Below are 18,160 nucleotides of genomic sequence, written 5' to 3'. Positions count from 1 at the left end.
AGATTTGCAAGCAAAAAAAAAAGGATTTAAAATGTTAAAAAGATTTGCAAACAACAGCATTATTACCCAAAGTAAGAAATATTTAAATATATATTGCGATCTCATGAAACTATCCACGTTCTTTGCATTTTCAGTGTTTCGCTTGCAATTTCTGAGTATTAGCTCCAAATTCAGCAAGTTGTGTTCAGAAAATGACATGATGACCAAATACAATGCAAAATAATGATAAAGTCAAAATCCGACAAACTATGGATGACGTTGACTGTAACAGGACTCATACATTTCCATGCAACACATTATGAGGTAGGGCGCCATGGTGGTGACTTCACATCAGCCTCACTGTGCAGAGGTGCAGGGTTCGATTCCAGCTGCGGCCTTCCGATGTGGAGTTTGCATGTTCTCTCTGTGCCTGTGTGGGTTTTCTCCGGGTGTTCCTGTTTCCTCCCGCATTCCAAAAACATGCATGGTAGGTTAATGCAATACTCTAAATTGTCACGAGGTGTGACTGTGAGCTGTGTGCACCTGCGATTGCCTGGCAACCCGCCTACTGCCCGATGACGGCTGGGATAGGCTCAGGCACACCCGCGACCCTGTGAGTATAAATGGATTAGAAAATGGATGGATGGATGGATGGGTGGATGGATGGACATCATGAAGTACCGACACCAATCGCTCCACCGCCACTTCCAATATGGCGCGACTTCAACGTACGCATGAGAACTCAAGGTGCTTGTATCTGTGGTTTTTCATTTGCAAATTTCAAGTAGTTATGGAAACAACACAATAGCGCATGTAAAATTATTTTTTCAGATTGCATAAACAATTCAAAATCAAATAAAGATGTTTAGTTTCAGTGTAAAACCAACCGGAAACGTCAGGACTTTCTTTTTCCGGTTTATCATTTTTTTTATATTCGTGTTTTCGTCGACGTTTCTTGCTGTCAATGTTTAAAAAAGAGCACAAATGTCATAGTTATACTATTTCATTGTTCGGTTTCGACATGTCGACCGCTGGTCTGCTGCACGCGTTTCAGAGCCGAATAACGGAACGTTTCACCAGCGTCGCTATGGAAATATTTCAAGAAGTGGCGCATATTGTAAAAGGATACCAAGAGGAAAACGACCGTCTGCGATCCTTACTGAACAAAATGATAAACGTGCAGATGAATTCACCCAAAATTGGTTTGTATTACTGTTAGTTACAAATTACTTGCAGTATTTCCATTTATACGGTGCATATTAAAATTACCTTCTTTTATAACAATCGCGTGTGGATTTTCATAAAAATGTAATATTTTGTGAGCACATGTTAATTTTCTTGGGAATAAAGAGATTGGGGTGGCTCGTGCATTTAACACCTCATTAAGTCAGCATTTACCCGATTTAATAGTTCTCTTAAAACTAAACATAATTTGGAGTACTCCAGAATCAAAATGTATCTAACAACATGGCAAAACATCACTGTATTCGTGTGTGCAGAAAGGTATCGAAGTTTTGTGGTCGTAGCCCCTGTTGGCTGTATAAAGTTTTGCTCTGACCAACCAATGAAGAGGACAGACAAATCTGATGTCATTGAGGGCTTGTATGCTTTACCTTTGGAGGGCACGTTTTTAAAAATCTGACCCGCCAAAGAAATAGTCCCATTGTTGGTGTATTTTAAGTGATACTGGCCTTACTAACTCTGAAGACCCTGGTCATTTTACATGGACATGACAACACAAAGATGCTGAAATCTGATTGATGGAAAAAAAAATGATACATTCATTTGGAAGTGCAGCCAAGAGAAACACTACGAAATCAAGAGTGTTGGGGATAAAGCAAAACAATTTAATGGAACAAGTGGTAAAATTTAGGCCGTAAATGTAGTGTTTCTGATAGTGCTTAGGCCAACAGCGAGGGCCATGTTGGCCATTATGATAACACTAAGTAAAAACCAATCTTTTCTCTCCCTCCATAGATCACGGTCGATTCCCTAGACGAACTACAGCTCTCAGAGAACAAGCATATGGGCTGAACACTCCTTTGGAGACAGAATTACAGCGAAGTTCTAAAGTACCAAAAATGGAGCAGACTGAGTTATTGGAGCCAACGGCCAATATACCCGAAGAGGACAAAAATATCTCAGAGCTGCTGGCTAATGCACCTAAAGAGGAACAAACTGAAATATCAGTGTCTTATGCAATGGAAGTATCAGAGCGGCTGGCCAATGAACAAGAAATTGAGTACACTAGATGGCTGGCAACAGAACGAGAGAGCAGAATGGAAAATGGCATCAAAACGGGCCGTCTTAAAAGTGATTTCAAAGAAGAAAGCGCTGGGAGGCTTGACATCGCTACCTCACTCCACACTGTTGCTTTTCGAGACTTCAGCACAACCCCGGAATTTTCTCATCGGTCCCGGAGTGACGCAATCACTAAGAAAGACCTGAGATACCACGAATCTCTGAAACACTCATACAAAAAGGTAGACGTGTTTGTCATTCTTTGTCTCTGTTAGGATTGGTTTAATTTGGATACATTTTCAAGAGAGCCATCTTGCCACTTTTCTTTTGGACAGTTCTGACTTTGCTTGACTCAACTCAGATCCTTTTGTTTTCCACTACAAAATAGTTGCTCTTTGATTGACATGGCAGAGTGCTGTGACTTCACTCATGCAAAACTATCAAACCCATTCGTTTAAAAAGTGATTCCCAACTTGTGTGATATGGCACGTGAAGGAGCATCATGTGTGCTGTGGAAAATTATTTTCAATTTCACTCAATTGGTCCAACAATTATGCATTTCCTACAGATAATGTGTTTTTGTGTATTTATCTACAGCAACAACATATACTGTACTCACAGCCAGGACAATTAAATGCTCTGTACCCCGCCTCTTGCCCAAAGTCAGGTTGGGATAAGCTCCAGCGCACCCGTGACCCAAGTCAGGATAAGCGGTATAGAAAAAGGATGGATAATTTAGGGACAGTCTATTCTAAATGAACAAATCAACGCAAACATTATCTTAGGAGTGACAAGGAAAATGGGGATGGGCTAACCAGTTGAAGAAGTACTTTTGACAAATGTATGGTTCTGAGTTCAGACACATATCCAGAACACAAATTGCTGTTTTGCCTGCTAAAGTCTACTTTGTTTTCTAATGTTGTCTTTATCATTTTGTGTTATTCTTGTCCTAAATGTCACCACAGAAGTGCATCCGGGAAGACAAACCAAAAAGAAAAAACGTGATGACGACGATAGCGTTGAAAAAGGAACTCATCGCCAAATGGGAGTGCGGTACGCGCGTCTCTGACTTGGCTGTTCAGTACAATATGGCTAAATCGACTATATCGACGATATTGAAGAGAAAAGAAGCCATCAAAGCGGCGGATGTGGCAAAAGGGGTCAAAACACTCAGCAGCAGAAGAACTGACAAAGTGGAAGAAGTGGAAAAAGTTCTGCTTGAGTGGATTACTCACAAACAGTTGCGGGGCGACACCGTGTCAGAGACCCTAATTTGTGACAAGGCAAGGGAGCTGCATAACGCCCTGACCCGAGACGACCCCGGGAGCAGTGCTGAGGAATTCAAGGCTAGTAAAGGGTGGTTTTGCAAATTTAAAAAGAGAAGTGGAATCCACGGGGTGCTCAGAACCAGGGAGGCTGCCAGAGCTGGAAAAGAAGACGCTGAGAGAATTGAGGATCAATTTCAAAACTTCGTCTGCAGCCAGGGTTTTCTCCCTTAACTCATTCACTCCCAATGACGTTTTTAAATGTCTTTTCAGACTTGGTCCAGAATTGGCTGGTACTGAATAAGTTAACAAGTTTTGCGAAGAGACTTGAATGCCAAAGAGGACCAACATCACAGGGCAGAGAATTCCTATAAAAGTTGGCCTGACCGCCGTTCGGGGAACTGTGAAATCAAACTACTGCTTTTGTACCATTCGGAAAAAATGATGCTTGCTGTCATGTTGAGGCCATTTGCCAATCAGCTCCTTAAGCAATGGTTTAAAAAGTGTTAGAGTACACGACGAAGTAACAGCTAACACTCAGAAAAATTTGAGCAGAAGCCTCACAAAGGTACTTTGAGGTGGCGTCAGGGAGAAACCTAACCCTTTAAGACCACATATAACGTCGCTCGGCATGAATTGATACTGATTCTGGTATCGGTGACCGTGGCAATACTGTACATCTTGTCTTCAAAAAAAATATTTGATACTATGACACCAATACTACTTCGCCTACCCCACTTGTGTCAGCCGTCGAGTGATACTGTACTTTACAACATTTCTGATTGGAAATTTGACAAAATGGATGATGAACACCCCTCGAGCGATGGAAGTGGGCAGTCCAACGCCCGAGTTTCATGAACCTCGTTGTCTGCTCCTCACCGTTCGACTCTGGCTAAGCGAGTAACAGGCCGTGGCACGTCTGCCTCCGTGTCCGTCCACCCAATCGAGCCCTCCTCCTCCCCAGTTGATCCTGCCCTTGGCATATCTTTATAATCTCAAAGATTATGCCGTGCAAATCCACTACACACAAAATTGTACAGTGGAATTGCAATTGGTACCTGTATTTCTACAGGTCAGTTTGATCTGATGCATATTCCCTGACCAGCCACAACGTAGCCACATCAGTGGTGGCTGGAGGAGGGGCTGTAGGCGATATAATTTATATGTACACTTATACACAATAGTTCTTGTTATTATAATCTATGTCCAAGAGTTTATTTCTCAGGATACAATGATTTTATACCTTATTGACACAAACCTTAATCATTTATTTTTTTGTACTAGTGGTCATCTGCAATTAGATTTACATCTTTGTTCAATATTCTGTTCCACCCAAAACATTAGATTTAACATTTATATTTGTATTTAAGATTTGTATTTAAGCTTTAGATATACTGTATATTTTGCATTGTGAGTTAACATTTATATCCTGATGTAGAGAGAGAGCGAGAGCATTTAGATGTAACATTCAAGATTTGGATGTACGATTTCAGTTGACAAATATTGTTGTAAAAACATTTTAGTTCAGATTTTAAATGTTATTTATTAATATAAGTTAAAAAAAAAGCATCGTATCATTCACAAGTACCAATTCTATTCCAAGTCCAATCCCCACTTGCCTGTTTGTGCTATTGTACCTGTACCCCATGTAACCTGTGCCAGTCATTAACATATAGTGAGTATTATTGATTTCACTATGACTAATTTCTGAAGTTATGTTTTTTGACGATTTTAACAGTGCATAGCCGTTGGGGTTTTTTTTTGTGTTAATTTTGCTTATCGAATAAATAGACTTGACCCGTTTTGGATGGCTTGTCTGTTTAATGGCAGGTGCATGGACCTCACTTACCTTTGCACATGGAACATTTTTGCCATTGCTTTGTGGTCACTTGTATTACGCTTGACTATTTCGTTGAATGTTGCCCAGGCGGCACGGTGTCGACTGGTTGGCATGACCGTCTTACAGTGCAGAGATACAGGGTTTGATTCCCGGCTCCATCCTTCCTGTGTGGAGTTTGCATGTGCTCCCTGTCCCTGTGTGGATTTTCTCCTGGTACTTCGGTTTCCCCCCACAATACAAAAACATGCATGGCAGGTTAATGGAACTCTCAAAAGTTAAGGGTGTGCCCCGTCTACTGCCCATCGACAGCTTGGATAGGCTCCGGCATGTCTGCGACCCTCGTGTGGATAATCGGCTCGGATAATAGATGGATGGATTCTTTGGCCAAAGTCAGTTAAAACTAGTTTTAGTGTTTCGTATATGCTCACGCAGTGTTGTGTATCGCGGCTGATTTTTATTGAAAACAACAACCTTATTAAAAAGTAACTGAAGTCTTGAAAATGTTATCATTTTTTGAGGCCAAGCTAATATTGACAAAACCTGTCGGTAAAGCTCCAATATACAGTAATTTTTCCGTAAAGATAGTTATTTGATCCCCCAAATTATCACCAAACTATCAAACAAACTATTGGGAAAAAAAAACCCGCAAACTTTGCCGAGCCGTAAGTGTTCAGGAGTTGACATGTAATACTTAATTTGCCCGGCAGAGGGTCTCACAGCTATCCATCCATCAACTCTGTTCAGCTCAAGTGATCTTGAGTTGACCATCTTTGTGAAGGTTTGCTTCACTTCGTCTTTTCGAGTACAAACTGGCCTGGATTGACAACAGTAAAATACTTTTATTTTTAGATGTTATGTCTCTGGCCAGGAAACCGCGCAGTGTTAAAAAAATAAATGCATAAGATGCAAAGTTGACCGGAAACGGGGGTCGCATCTTGTTTTCTTTTCCGGGTTGTCTCTTGTTTCGCTTTGTCGTCGATTACGTTGGAGCTCCTTGGATGCAAAAAGACAAAACCGCTGTTGCTGCATTGCATTTCATTGTTTCCGACATGTCGACTGTCAGCCAAATGCATGCGTTCCAGATTCATTTAACCGAACGTTTTACCAGCTTGGCCATGGAGATATTTCAAGAAGTGGCGCTCATTGTGAAAGGATACCAAGAGGAGAACGACTGTCTGCGCTCCTTACTGAACAATGAGATAAACCCCCGGTGGAATATAACCAACATCGGTTTGTAAATTTTAACATTCATATTCAGCATTTGAACAATGGGGTCAAATAATAATAACTGTGTAGTCTGCAGAGAAAAGTCTCCCGAAGTAGCGATTTCGCTACTTTCCTTCTGAGCCTTAAAAGTTATTTGTTTTGTGGTTATTCGCGTTTCACTTGTAGTTTCTGATTGTGTAACAACGTTAAATAAATAACAACAACAACAACAAAAACACTAGTGTAGACTGTCAAACGCATGCGAACCTCCAGATTGTTTTTCGCCCAGCTGTCATTGGTGGAGAACTCAGTGTAGTCTTTTTTTTTTTTTTTTGGACAGCACAACTACCAACATTAAGATTGGCTCAGTCACACGCACCTTTTTTGAATATAGGCAGCTCACAAAAGATGTGCATGATTATATATTTTCACGCTCAATGGGTGGGCTGATACTCAATAGACATTCTATACAAGCAATTCAGCAAGTCAATTTCCCTCAATAGATCTTGAAATTATATATTTTTTGTGTTGGAGATTTTCTCAACTTCTTATACCCAATGTAAAGTGTGATGTTTGTTTGTTTTTTCCAAAAGATCACAAAAGACTGGCTAGGATGTCTACGCCTGTGCAAGAGCAAATTCCTGAATTGAACATTCCAGAGGAGAAGGGAGCAGAGACAAAAACCAAAAGATCTAAAATGATGCATACTCAGCCACGGGCTAATGTATTGCAGCCATTTGCTAATACAGGTAAAGAAGAACAAACAGAAGTACCAGTGTCATCTGCAATAGGAGAATCAGAGCAAACGGGACTGTCAGAGACATCTGCAGTTGAAAGATCTGTGCCATTGCCTGATATACCTCGATGCAAGCAAACCAAAGAGTCAGAGCTATTGGCCAATGACCCTATTGGCCAGCAAACAGAATACAATAGAAGGTTTGCACTAGAACGAGAGAGCGCATCAGACAGTGGCGTCACAATGGATTGTCCTAAAATTGATCCCAAAGAACAAGAATTTTACACAGCCAAAGAATTCGCTCAGCCGAGCACGAGTGGGGAAATCACAAACCAAGACCTGCTACTTCAGGAGCGTCTAAAAATGCCCCTCAAAAAGGTAAACTTTCATTGTTTGTTTCTAAGATTATGGTCATGTAACCTTTGTGTGATTTTGCAAATGTGCAAGAAGAAAACCTGCAAAAGTAGGCACGGGCTGATATTAGATTCTAACGGTATGATAACCATGAACAAAAATATTGCAGCATCAAGGTCTGAAATAGCTCCAAAATGTCAGAATCGGATCCACAACAATGTGAAAGGTGTCTCGAAATACGAGGATCCATTTACAAATCGGTTCGGAGTCCGGAATTGTGATTCTGAAAGTAAAATTTGACGATTCACTTGGAATACACATCGCAAGGAGGAGCACCACAGGTGATGGCCAGAGGAACCCAAGAGCCAGTCGCTGGAATGTCCGCGTCCAAACTGCACTCACTTGCTAACATAATACAAAAGTTCTCGGATGTGCTCGATTTGCTTTGATGCTCCAGCCATCAATTCATCCTTTGACTTGGAATCTGATTCTGGGTGTGGCCAATTTTGAGTTTTTGGGGCAGCAGGGAAAGGAGGAGAACATCGTGTATCTTGCATGCCTACTTTGGCATCCTCGTCCTTGTTGGTGTCTCCAGGTCAAGAGGGGCGTTAACTGCAAGTCTGTGGGATGCTGAGGCGGGGAAGGTTATTTCTAGAGCCAAAATCACTCCGAGCAGCTTCCATTTTTGCTCATGGGACATTTGATTTGACAATCAGGAACCAAGACTGTTTTGAAGATGAGACAAGTTGGCAACCAGTGGGACCAGCGGGTTTATGCTCTCTAAACAGCAAGAGAAGGCGTCAAAATCTTGGTTGCTATCGATGTCTTTTCATTTTTGGCAAGGAACATGTCAATTATAGGAGCTTCTCAAAAGTCAATTTCGAAATGTTTGAAAAATCTGGGTTAAAAAAAACCAAAATGGAGTCCCCGTCTGAGGAACTGAGCGTGAAGAATAAGACGGTATATTCCTCCAAAGTTATGTTCACAGCCAACACTGTCCTGATTTATAACAAAATAAAAAGTAATTAAAAAAAAAGTTCACAAGCACGCTACACAATAATGGAACAATAAATAGGTGGAAGGACCATCACTACACCACAACAATAGGGATCGACGACATAAAAGAAGCTGCCGGCCTGCTATTCCTGTCAAAGAAGAACGTTTCAGTGGCGGCTTGTGATATTTTCTATTTTGCTGGATGTCTCACCTTGCAAAGCATCTACCGGAAGGGGACTTTGACTAGAACCAAGGGAAACTCCAAAGAAGAAACCTTTTCCATAAGAATCTAGGAACACCACACCGCCAAAGGGACATGTCCCACAAAAACAACTTCTCTAGCCACAATTCAGGCAGGTGGGAGTGGTCTCACCTCCACACCTTCACATGACCACAGCCTCAAATTTCTGAAGTAAGTGTCCTGTGTGTGAATTGCGTGGTGTGTGTGTGGGTGGGCGGGTTGGGGGTTCAGAAATAAATAAAATCAATCCTGACCCATCCTGATCTGTTGTTTATTTTTGATTCTAGGTTGCAGCTGGTGGAAAGAGGAAGCGCTGTGAGGTGTGTGGACCGCTGAAGGACACAAAGACACAAACCACATGCAGAAACTGCCAAAAGTACATCTGCGGTGCACATACTGCCAAATTTTGTGAAGAATGTGTTTTTCTGCATATCATATCATAAAGTGGTGGCTTGTTGAATTTCAAGTTGATAAATCATACAATAAATCTTGAATTCACGTTGTCGATCTTCATTCTCCCCCATCCCTGAAAAGTCTTGTGTATAGCGGAATTTATATTGCAATATAATGAATCATGATGCTGATTATTTATTGTTTTTTATTTTTTGACTTAAAATATGTTGCATATATATTTGACTGGAGGGACACCACTGGATAGTATAAGCAGTAAATACATTTTCCAGAGGTCTCTTAAAAATGTTTCTTTTAAAAAAAACAGTGGACCCTTGGAAGTCCAGTTTGCAAGGCTAATAAACTAAATACTGTATACAATTTGAAGGCTGGACAAAAATCCATAACCCTAACTGTTGACATACATGCCGAAACATGCTGAGGCATTTCATTGAGCATCTCAAGGATACATTCTAAAGTGTGTGTGTGTGTGTGTGTGTGTGTGTGTTTTCATTTTCATGATCTTTTTGTGTGTGATACCTATCCCACATGTCACCACAGAAGGGTACCCTGGATGACAAGCCAAAGAGGAAAACTGTGATGACAACCATAGCACTGAAAAAGGAACTTATTGCCAAGTGGGAGAGAGGTACGCGCGTCTCGGACCTGGCTGTTCAGTACAATATGGCTAAGTCGACGGTATCGACCATATTGAAGAGAAAAGAAGCCATCAAAGCGGCGGATGTGGCAAAAGGGGTCAAAACACTCAGCAGCAGAAGAACTGACAAAGTGGAAGAAGTGGAAAAAGTTCTGCTTGAGTGGATTACTCACAAACAGTTGCGGGGCGACACCGTGTCAGAGACCCTAATTTGTGACAAGGCAAGGGAGCTGCATAACGCCCTGACCCGAGACGACCCCGGGAGAAGTGCCGAGGAATTCAAGGCTAGCAAGGGGTGGTTTGTTAATTTTAAGGAGAGAAGCGGAATCCATGGTGTGCTCCGACCCAGGGAGGCTGCCAGGGCGGGAAAAGAAGACGCCAAAAGATTTGAAGACGAATTTCAAAACGTCGTTGATATTCAGCGTTTTCTCCCCTGATAAGTGTTTGTCCAGAGACCTGAACGCCAAAGAGGGCCGACATCACAGGGCAAGAGACGCCTTCCCAGGAGACAAGTTGGCCTCGCTGCTGATCTGGGATCATGCCGGTCGGGACTGCCAAGTCAAACTACTCCTCTACGTGTACTATTCCGAAAACCGGATTGAAGGGAGCAATTCTTGAAATGGTAAACACAAGGTGTCATGGACCTTGGGGTGGACAAACACGCCGTGGTTCTGACCCCCCCTCCAGTAAACTGCAATGACTTTAGGACCAGAGAGAAGTGGCAGAGGAACTTTGTGAAGAGGCATATGGAGGATGTTTGTGCAACATTCCTACTGCAGAAATCGAGGGACAGTTGGGGTCTTGGGTCTTTTTATGCACAATTAAATTGCCAATAGCACGTCTCTGTAAGTCGTCATCACTCCTCGTGCATCAGGTCGAGTACACGTTTGCCTCTTTTTACATTGTTTCCTGTTCATCTTCACTCTAGTTTAATTGTGGGCCTCACTCGAACCGTGAGCTTTCTCCTATCCAATCAGCACACGGCAAATGATGATCATTCAAAAGTTATCCTTAATCTTTTTGAAATTATTTCATACTAATGTGCCATGATTTCATAATACAGTGCTCGTGGTTTAAAAAAATTTTTGGGATGTAGGACACATTTTCTGGTTAAAATTTACAGGACAAATTTGAAATAGCCTATCTCAAATAGACACCATTTAAGAGATACGTGTACTGTACTAAATTACAACTTAAACAATGTTTCATTCGTAATTAAATATTCTATAATGGCTGAAGTTGATACTTTGTGTGTTTCTGTCATCTTAACATGAAATAATATGATGCTCAAACATAAAATGATGATAATATAACATAAGCTTACAGTCACATCTGACAGCACACCTCAAACACGACGTTTTTATTTGTTCTTGTTTGACTGTAAATCCGTGTTGTTAGGTTGAATGATGTTGTACTGTACTTGGTATTTGAAGAATGGAAATGATTCTCACGGGAACTGCGTTTCCTTTGGCGCCCCCAAGAGGTCGCTGCGCTCGCATAACAGTTCGAACCTGCTGACGTACAGCGGACACGTTCCATTTGAAACTGGCCACAAGATAAACATCCAATTGTAAACGCTCTGCCATGGAGGAGGAGGAGGAGGCTTCTCGTGTATGACAGCACAGCAACAGTCCCCCTTTTGTCTTCCAACTCGTTAGCCTCCTTTTTGTTTTCTAAAATCTCTTCACGCGTTGTCGTTAACATGGCCGTAAACAAAACGTACGTGAGCGTCGGCTATGCTTCGTTCGGCGTGCTCATCGGGACGTCTGCTTTTTTAGTGTGGAACGTCGTGTACCGACAGCCGTGGACAGCAGCCATGGGAGGACTGTCAGGTAAAAAAAAAAAAAAAAAAAAAGTGGAGCGGTGAACCATTGCAAATTAAGCATTCTGAAAGTGTTTGAATGTGTAATCTCACTAGGCATCTTAAAAAAAAGTAGAATGCAACAGTGCTCACTAGAAAAGCAGCTCTCGCATGATGCATTTCGATGCAGAAAGTTGTCTTTCTGTTTTCAGGCACTTGTTTGATGAGGTTTGTGGTGCAAAAATAACTTCAATGTAAGTCGAGCAAGACATTGTAACGCGGAAAGACATAAAATGCTTTGTATTAATTTAGTCAACCACATTTGGCATAAAAAAATGCAATAGTAGAATTAATTAATGTGTTTATATATTTATGATGGAAGTACCACAAGCTGACATGTATAAAAAAAAAAATTCAGAATTCTTTGAGATTATTGAAAAAAAAAGACGGCCTTGTCCCTATTCTCTAACCCACGAATAGCTAAAATCTGCTTCCAATTGACGCTCATTGAAATTCATTTGCGGTGAGGGGGGGGGGGTAATCACCCCCCCCCAAAATATATAGATAATAAAAGAATTCTCCTCCTTATATTGCTTTACATGTTTGTGTCTGCCTCATACTGTACACCCATTTCTATTAGTTCCTTTATGTATTCCGATTTTGTTTTTATATTCACCTTTTTTTTGTTGTTTTTATGACTCGTTTATTCGTTTTTACTCGTTTTCCAAATGCCGTTTTTCATGTCCCGGCGGACACAACCACTTTGAAGTCATTTGGCTTGTGCAAGTGGATCCGTGGATGTGACCTTTGAGCTTTTAGATTAGGTTTGTAATTGCCTTAGTGAAAATTCCGCTCTCCCCATGTCTTGTATTAAGCTTCACCGTGTTGTGATCCACTTCACTTGTGGATCATTGATTTACCTTTTAACCCTATCCCCAAGACAAACACCGGGAGCCCTTAGTTTGGCAAACCCTCACTGTGACTGACGGGAAAAAAAAGAAGTGTGCTTAACTGACTCAGCTTGTGGAAACTTGCCAAGTCATGGTGTGATCACAAGGATTAAAAAAAAAAAATCCCAATCTTGCAGTTGTTATACATGAACCCTTAAACAGCTGTGCCTGCATTTTTTTTTCTTTTTTTCCTTTCCATAATTGTGCAGCACTGTTGATTTCATCCGATCATAGGAACTTGCCTGGGTTTGTCCTGTCAGTCAGTTATTATTTAACATTAGACACAATGTGGCCATGGACATTGAGATAAACACAACCCTTGAAATGTGCTTTTCACAAGCGATCGGTATACTGTAGTAACTGAGTATATTTTACTGATTGCTGATGAATTCTGTGTTGAAGCGCTTGAGGCAAAATTGAATGCAAAATACTGTATACAAAAAAAGGTCAATGTCGCCAGGGTGGTGAGTTACCTTGACCCCACTTAAGACAATTTTTCATAACAGTGACTAGTGAACAGGGGCCCTACTGTGAAGAATGAAAATACACAAATAATTTACACTCTGTCCCCAACAGGTTTTTGCATTTGCGCACAGATGGCACAAGATGGCGGCATCACATAACACAGAGCGAATCATAAAACACCAACAAAATTCATTTAGTAGCCACATTCATTTTCTCTTATGCACAAGGACTGCCAATAAAAGACTACATCAAACACAGAACTAATCAATTAATCCAACCTAATAACAGCTTCAGGAGCTCCACTTGGCTGTTTGGCAAGGGCTTAGTTTAGCGTTAGCTTCTGCTCCATGCTCCTTGTGTGTGTTTTCATTTTCTATTTTGTGCATGTGACTATTTGTCCCATTCAATGAAGAACTGAACGTGCATCTGAGGCTCTTGCTCTCATTTTTCTTTTTTCTTTTTTGGTCACAATAATGGAGTTCCTGCGTAAGTTAAGAAATCACTCGATTGTGTTTCAATGAGTGCCCTCAAAGAGAATTATAATATTTTTCTTCTTCCCATGAGGTGTGCTGGCACTGTGGACCCTGCTGACCCACATCATGTACCTGCAGGACCACTGGAGGACTTGGCTCAAGGGGCTCAAGTTGTTCTTTTTCGTCGGCGTATTCTTCTCTCTGCTCGCGGTTGTTGCTTTCATCACCTTCCTGTCGATTGCCGTCCACAATGAGGAGTGTGAGTTACCAATCATTGTTCTTGTCGTGTAGCAAGGATGTTGGAGTATGTGTGAAATGTGCCGAGGTTTTGAGTATCAAATACTCAGAATTCTTGTTTGGAACCTCTAAATTGGAACATCCTTAAGCCAGTCACACTCAGAGCATAGGAAGAACATGCAGACTTCCCACAGGAAGGCCAAGACAGAGATTAGCATTTTTTACCCCCCCAATTTGCAGCCTTTGCATTTTGAAAATCGCATTCCACTACATTCAGATGTCTATTTGATTCTGTCACGGGCAGCGCGGTGGAATAGTGGTTTTGGGAGTTTACTTGTCCTCCCGTGCTTGTCCAGTGTCCAATCTCGCTTTTCGCCGAGTCATCTGGGTTAGGCTCGAACTCACCGGCGGCCCCAATGAAGACACAAGCTATGGGAAATAAATAAATGGATGGATGATTCTGTTCCATCAGTCCATCATAATATGAGTGACAACGTAATATTTCTCTCACCTGCAGCCTTGACTGACCCCCATAGTCTCTACCTATCTTGTGTTTGGAGCTTCATGAGCCTCAAGTGGTCCTTCTTGCTCGCTCTGTCGTCCCACCGCTACCGCAACGAATTCGCCGACATCGGTATCCTCAACGACTTCTGAAGGCCGACAGTAACGTCACGCGGGAACTGAAGGGACCCGCTTCCATCTCCTTTTGCCGGAGGGGACAATGTGATGGATGACTTTTTTCGGGGTAGTAACTCAGCGTTTGGATGAACTTTCACCCCCGTTACCTCTCTTCCCTTTTGTGGCCAGTAAGCACATGTTGACACACACACACACACACACACACACTATGTTGACACACACACACACACACACACACACACACACACACACACACACACACACACACCAGTGGCAGGCTTGGGAGTTCAGCGGGGCCTCCCTGAATCCATCTCTCACGTCACATTTATAGAAGCCATCAATAAAACATGCACGCAACTGTGCCGCATCGGTCACATCAAACAGTTCCGAACCAATATTGATCGAATAACATGACAGAAACAAACATAATAAAACACGACCTACTTACCAGAGTGGCTGAATTTGAATGTGTGCAAACTGCTACAGACTATGCCTGTTGAACTTTTCTTCCTCTGACCAACCAATCAGAGGATGGAAAAATGATGACATCGGCCATCATTACTTATTATGAAGGCCCTGGGCAGAGTAGATTGATATAGCCGCACACACAGGCTGAAATGACTTTGGGTAGGGGATCCAACATCCGCACATGTACTGGAAGCAGTGCAGCCAAGCAAGAGAAGAGAATAGCCTGTTGGGAATAAATGAATAAAATGTTTGGGAGCAAAGAGCAAGAATGTGGATTGTGCAGTAAATGTAGGTCAGTGCTTCATATCATGCCGTACTGGCCCTGATGACTGACGTTTTGCACTTAGCGTAATCCATCCGTCTCTGGGAATTTCTTCAGCACCACAGCGGCAATTGCAGTTCCTTGTTATGTCCAGTAGAGGGCCTTACCACTCCAACAAGACTCGATATCCCAACTTGCTGATGTGTGTTCTTGTAAAAGTACTTTTTGTGTTGTTTCCTAATCAAATGATAAGTCAGGTATGACGGGGCATTTTCTCTGCACTTTTCTCAATTGCGTTTAATTAAGTGGCTTGAAAAAACATGAAGCTGGGCAATGACCTCGATTTCATGTAAGCGTTGTCATGCTTTTAAAAAGGATGGATTTCACACCCTCCTGATAATATACATCGATAACATTTATATGATTGTTGCTGAGTCAGATTATTTTTGCTGTCTTTTCACCGTGTAAGAAGTTACTACTGTGTATCCACGTGAATGTTTTTGCAGAAGAGTCGCATCAATAAAGTGCTTTTTTTTGTTAAACAAGACCTCTGGTTGAGCTCTGACACACACACACACACACTCACACACACACACACACACACACACACACACACACACACACGCACACACACACACACACACACAGATTGAAACACTTCCCATTTTTACTCAGAGGGACAATGTCACAGTTTCAGTTCCTGCAAAATATTTCATTTTTGCTTAGGAATAAAAATTGTTTTACTTAGGATGGGTTAGAGGAGTCAGCCATAAGCAAAGGTCACTGCTGGGTATTAGCCGCGAGATTTGCGCCAATTGAGCGGCTCACCCAGTGGCCTGAGAAAGCTTTCTTAAGAAAAACACCCCCACAGCCACGCCAAGGCGACAATAAATGAAAGAACCTGCGCTTTGAAGTCAGCCAATTATGCCATCCAGATTTTGATTTTGCCCCTCACCTGCTTGCCGTCGCTACTTTTGAAGTCGATGTGAAAAAGATGCCATCATTATGTGGCAGGACAATGTGCATGCTCGCTGTTTGTTGGTGATAAACACTCCTCACAATGTTTTTTATCCTAATTGCATTCAGCTCGCTTGTTTGTCAGCTCCCGTAGTCTGCTCTCGTCTTCGTAATTGCAATGTTGTGGTCATATCACCATAGTAACATTTTTAGCTGAGTGTTATAAACTTCAACTTTAGGAAACTGAAAAACTACCCGTCTCAATTTCCACTGAGTGAGGCGGGGGGGTTTGGAACCAAATGCGGCCTATTAACTTTATATGCTAGCCCGTAAAGTGTGTGTGTGTGTGTGTGTGTGTGTGTGTGTGTGTGTGTGTGTGTGTGTGTACATGGTATGTAAAGAGGGGAGGGGACTCATTTTATTCAATTATGAGACCCCCTTTCTACACAAATCAGGGAAGGAAGTAGTCTCAAAGTATTGAATGCAGTCTGGCAGAGTGCGGTGAGACTGCGTGTTTATATCGTTTAGCCTTTCAAATATCCTAAATAAACCGGACAACGAGAAGCCAAATAGCGACAGCTTTTTCACAACAGGCGAAAATATTCTTTTTACACCCATCCACGCGACTTTGCCCAGGCCAAGTCCATCGCTATAGTTTGTACTTCGGGGCGGCACACCCGCTTCCACATTCAAGTATGCGGATACAGGAGAATGGTTCACATACGCAGCAGGGGTCCTCCAAAGACCATAGTATATTGATCGCATGCAATTATATACAGTACATGATTTAAAAAGGTATTTTGTGAGCGTCTGAGGACTTTTCTACAATTGCAACCTCACGAGGTTGTATTTGTTTTTACAATTTGATATATAGCTCAATGGCTGTAGGTCGCCCACCCTTTCTATCCAGTATCTGAATATCATTCAAGGACCAGCCGATTGTATTATGGCCAACATGAACAATTAAAACACAACCAAGATCTGCTGTTGACTATTATTAAAACACTTTCAAATATCAGTGCTGCACATATCCCGAACCTGAAGTTCCTTCATTTAACCACATGCAAAATGAATGCAGAGATCAACCTGTTAGGACAGTACATCCGTATTATTATAATACGGATGTAAATCATCCCTATTATCGAATGGGATGATTTAAAAAAAAATGTATTTGTACTTACAGTATATAGGATGTACTATTGGAAAAAAAAAACCCTAGAGATCAACCTGTTAGGACAGTACATCCGTATTATGATTATACGGATGTAAATCATCCCATCAGATAATACTATTATCTAATGGGATGATTTAAAAAAAAAATGTATTTGTACTTACAGTATATGGGATGTACTATTGGAAAAAAAAACCCAGTAATTATCCTTACATTAGTTTGATTTTTAAATCGAAGGCTAGGCAAGATTGCTTTTCATGCTTGTTTTATAAGCAACCATGTTCTGTGGAAAATGACTTGCGAGAGAGTATTGTGCTTTGCTTTGATGTACGTCATTATGTGCTCAATAAGGGGTTGGCAACCCGACTGCCTGTGGGCCGTATACAGCACAAGCATCCGAACCGGCCAGCCAAACGTACTCAATTTTATTTGTGTCAAGTGGCTGCACACTATAGAATCATTTGGATTTAGATTTTTTTTTTTAAAGTATATATAGTCTATGTAAAAAATGAATCTGGATCCAGATGATCTTGTCGTGCAACCATTTGATGAAACAAAATGGAATAAATTCAACAAACCCTTTTTTTTTCAGTGCATGCAATTCTAAAAGTACTAATCCAAAAGATGTACCCCATTCATATGGCCCTCGAAGGACTTGCAATGGTTGGAAAAAGGCTTCGCAAGTGCAGCATTAGATGATTGAAACATATCAGTGAACCAAGTGCCTCGCAATTGCTCGAAAAGTCCAGGAATCCTTCACAAACGTTGACTGAGATTCACAAGGCGATGCAAAGTGTGAAAGCTTCACTTGTGATATATGACCATTGAAGG

The 18,160-nt window shown here is 41.6% G+C and overlaps 3 protein-coding genes across 4 annotated transcripts; all 3 read left to right on the top strand.

Moving 5' to 3' along the window:
• The first annotated feature begins 882 nt into the window (after window positions 1–882).
• On the top strand, window positions 883–5,288 carry LOC109522484 (uncharacterized). 2 transcript variants are annotated; one of them, XM_019881095.1, is made up of 4 exons: window positions 883–1,181; window positions 1,957–2,462; window positions 3,186–3,715; window positions 3,791–5,288. In XM_019881095.1, exons 1-4 carry the CDS (start codon window positions 944–946, stop codon window positions 3,792–3,794), a joined length of 1,278 nt encoding a protein of 425 aa, XP_019736654.1. In that variant the 5' UTR covers window positions 883–943; the 3' UTR covers window positions 3,795–5,288. The 2 variants fall into 2 exon arrangements, with proteins under 2 accessions (XP_019736654.1, XP_019736655.1); XM_019881096.1 differs by having other exon boundaries at window positions 3,186–3,719; window positions 3,795–5,288.
• A 950-nt stretch (window positions 5,289–6,238) lies between these two features.
• LOC109522690 (uncharacterized) lies at window positions 6,239–11,125 on the top strand. Its single transcript, XM_019881458.1, has 3 exons — window positions 6,239–6,555; window positions 7,125–7,645; window positions 9,810–11,125. The coding sequence occupies exons 1-3, from the start codon at window positions 6,324–6,326 to the stop codon at window positions 10,341–10,343; spliced, it is 1,287 nt and encodes a 428-aa protein (XP_019737017.1). The 5' UTR covers window positions 6,239–6,323; the 3' UTR covers window positions 10,344–11,125.
• Window positions 11,126–11,405: 280 nt separating this feature from the next.
• Window positions 11,406–14,675, top strand: LOC109522241 (heme transporter hrg1-A-like). The gene is made up of 3 exons (XM_019880601.1): window positions 11,406–11,738; window positions 13,687–13,854; window positions 14,350–14,675. The coding sequence occupies exons 1-3, from the start codon at window positions 11,609–11,611 to the stop codon at window positions 14,484–14,486; spliced, it is 435 nt and encodes a 144-aa protein (XP_019736160.1). The 5' UTR covers window positions 11,406–11,608; the 3' UTR covers window positions 14,487–14,675.
• The last annotated feature ends 3,485 nt before the right edge of the window (window positions 14,676–18,160 follow it).

This window comes from Hippocampus comes, unplaced genomic scaffold, assembly GCF_001891065.2.
Source record: "Hippocampus comes isolate QL1 unplaced genomic scaffold, H_comes_QL1_v1.1 scaffold68, whole genome shotgun sequence".
NCBI classification, from domain to species: Eukaryota; Metazoa; Chordata; class Actinopteri; order Syngnathiformes; family Syngnathidae; genus Hippocampus; species Hippocampus comes.
The sequence above is the reverse complement of the archived record's forward strand: the minus strand, read 5'-3'. Positions and strand labels throughout refer to the sequence as shown.

Coding starts and splice junctions, on each gene's coding strand:
- LOC109522241 (XM_019880601.1), top strand. CDS start 11,609: ATGGCCGTAAACAAAACGTACGTGAGCGTCGGCTATGCTTCGTTCGGC. Junction 11,739..13,686: donor AGCCATGGGAGGACTGTCAG/GTAAAAAAAAAA, acceptor TCTTCCCATGAG/GTGTGCTGGCACTGTGGACC. Junction 13,855..14,349: donor TGCCGTCCACAATGAGGAGT/GTGAGTTACCAA, acceptor TCTCACCTGCAG/CCTTGACTGACCCCCATAGT.
- LOC109522484 (XM_019881095.1), top strand. CDS start 944: ATGTTTAAAAAAGAGCACAAATGTCATAGTTATACTATTTCATTGTTC. Junction 1,182..1,956: donor GATGAATTCACCCAAAATTG/GTTTGTATTACT, acceptor CTCCCTCCATAG/ATCACGGTCGATTCCCTAGA. Junction 2,463..3,185: donor TGAAACACTCATACAAAAAG/GTAGACGTGTTT, acceptor ATGTCACCACAG/AAGTGCATCCGGGAAGACAA.
- LOC109522690 (XM_019881458.1), top strand. CDS start 6,324: ATGCAAAAAGACAAAACCGCTGTTGCTGCATTGCATTTCATTGTTTCC. Junction 6,556..7,124: donor GTGGAATATAACCAACATCG/GTTTGTAAATTT, acceptor TTTTTCCAAAAG/ATCACAAAAGACTGGCTAGG. Junction 7,646..9,809: donor TAAAAATGCCCCTCAAAAAG/GTAAACTTTCAT, acceptor ATGTCACCACAG/AAGGGTACCCTGGATGACAA.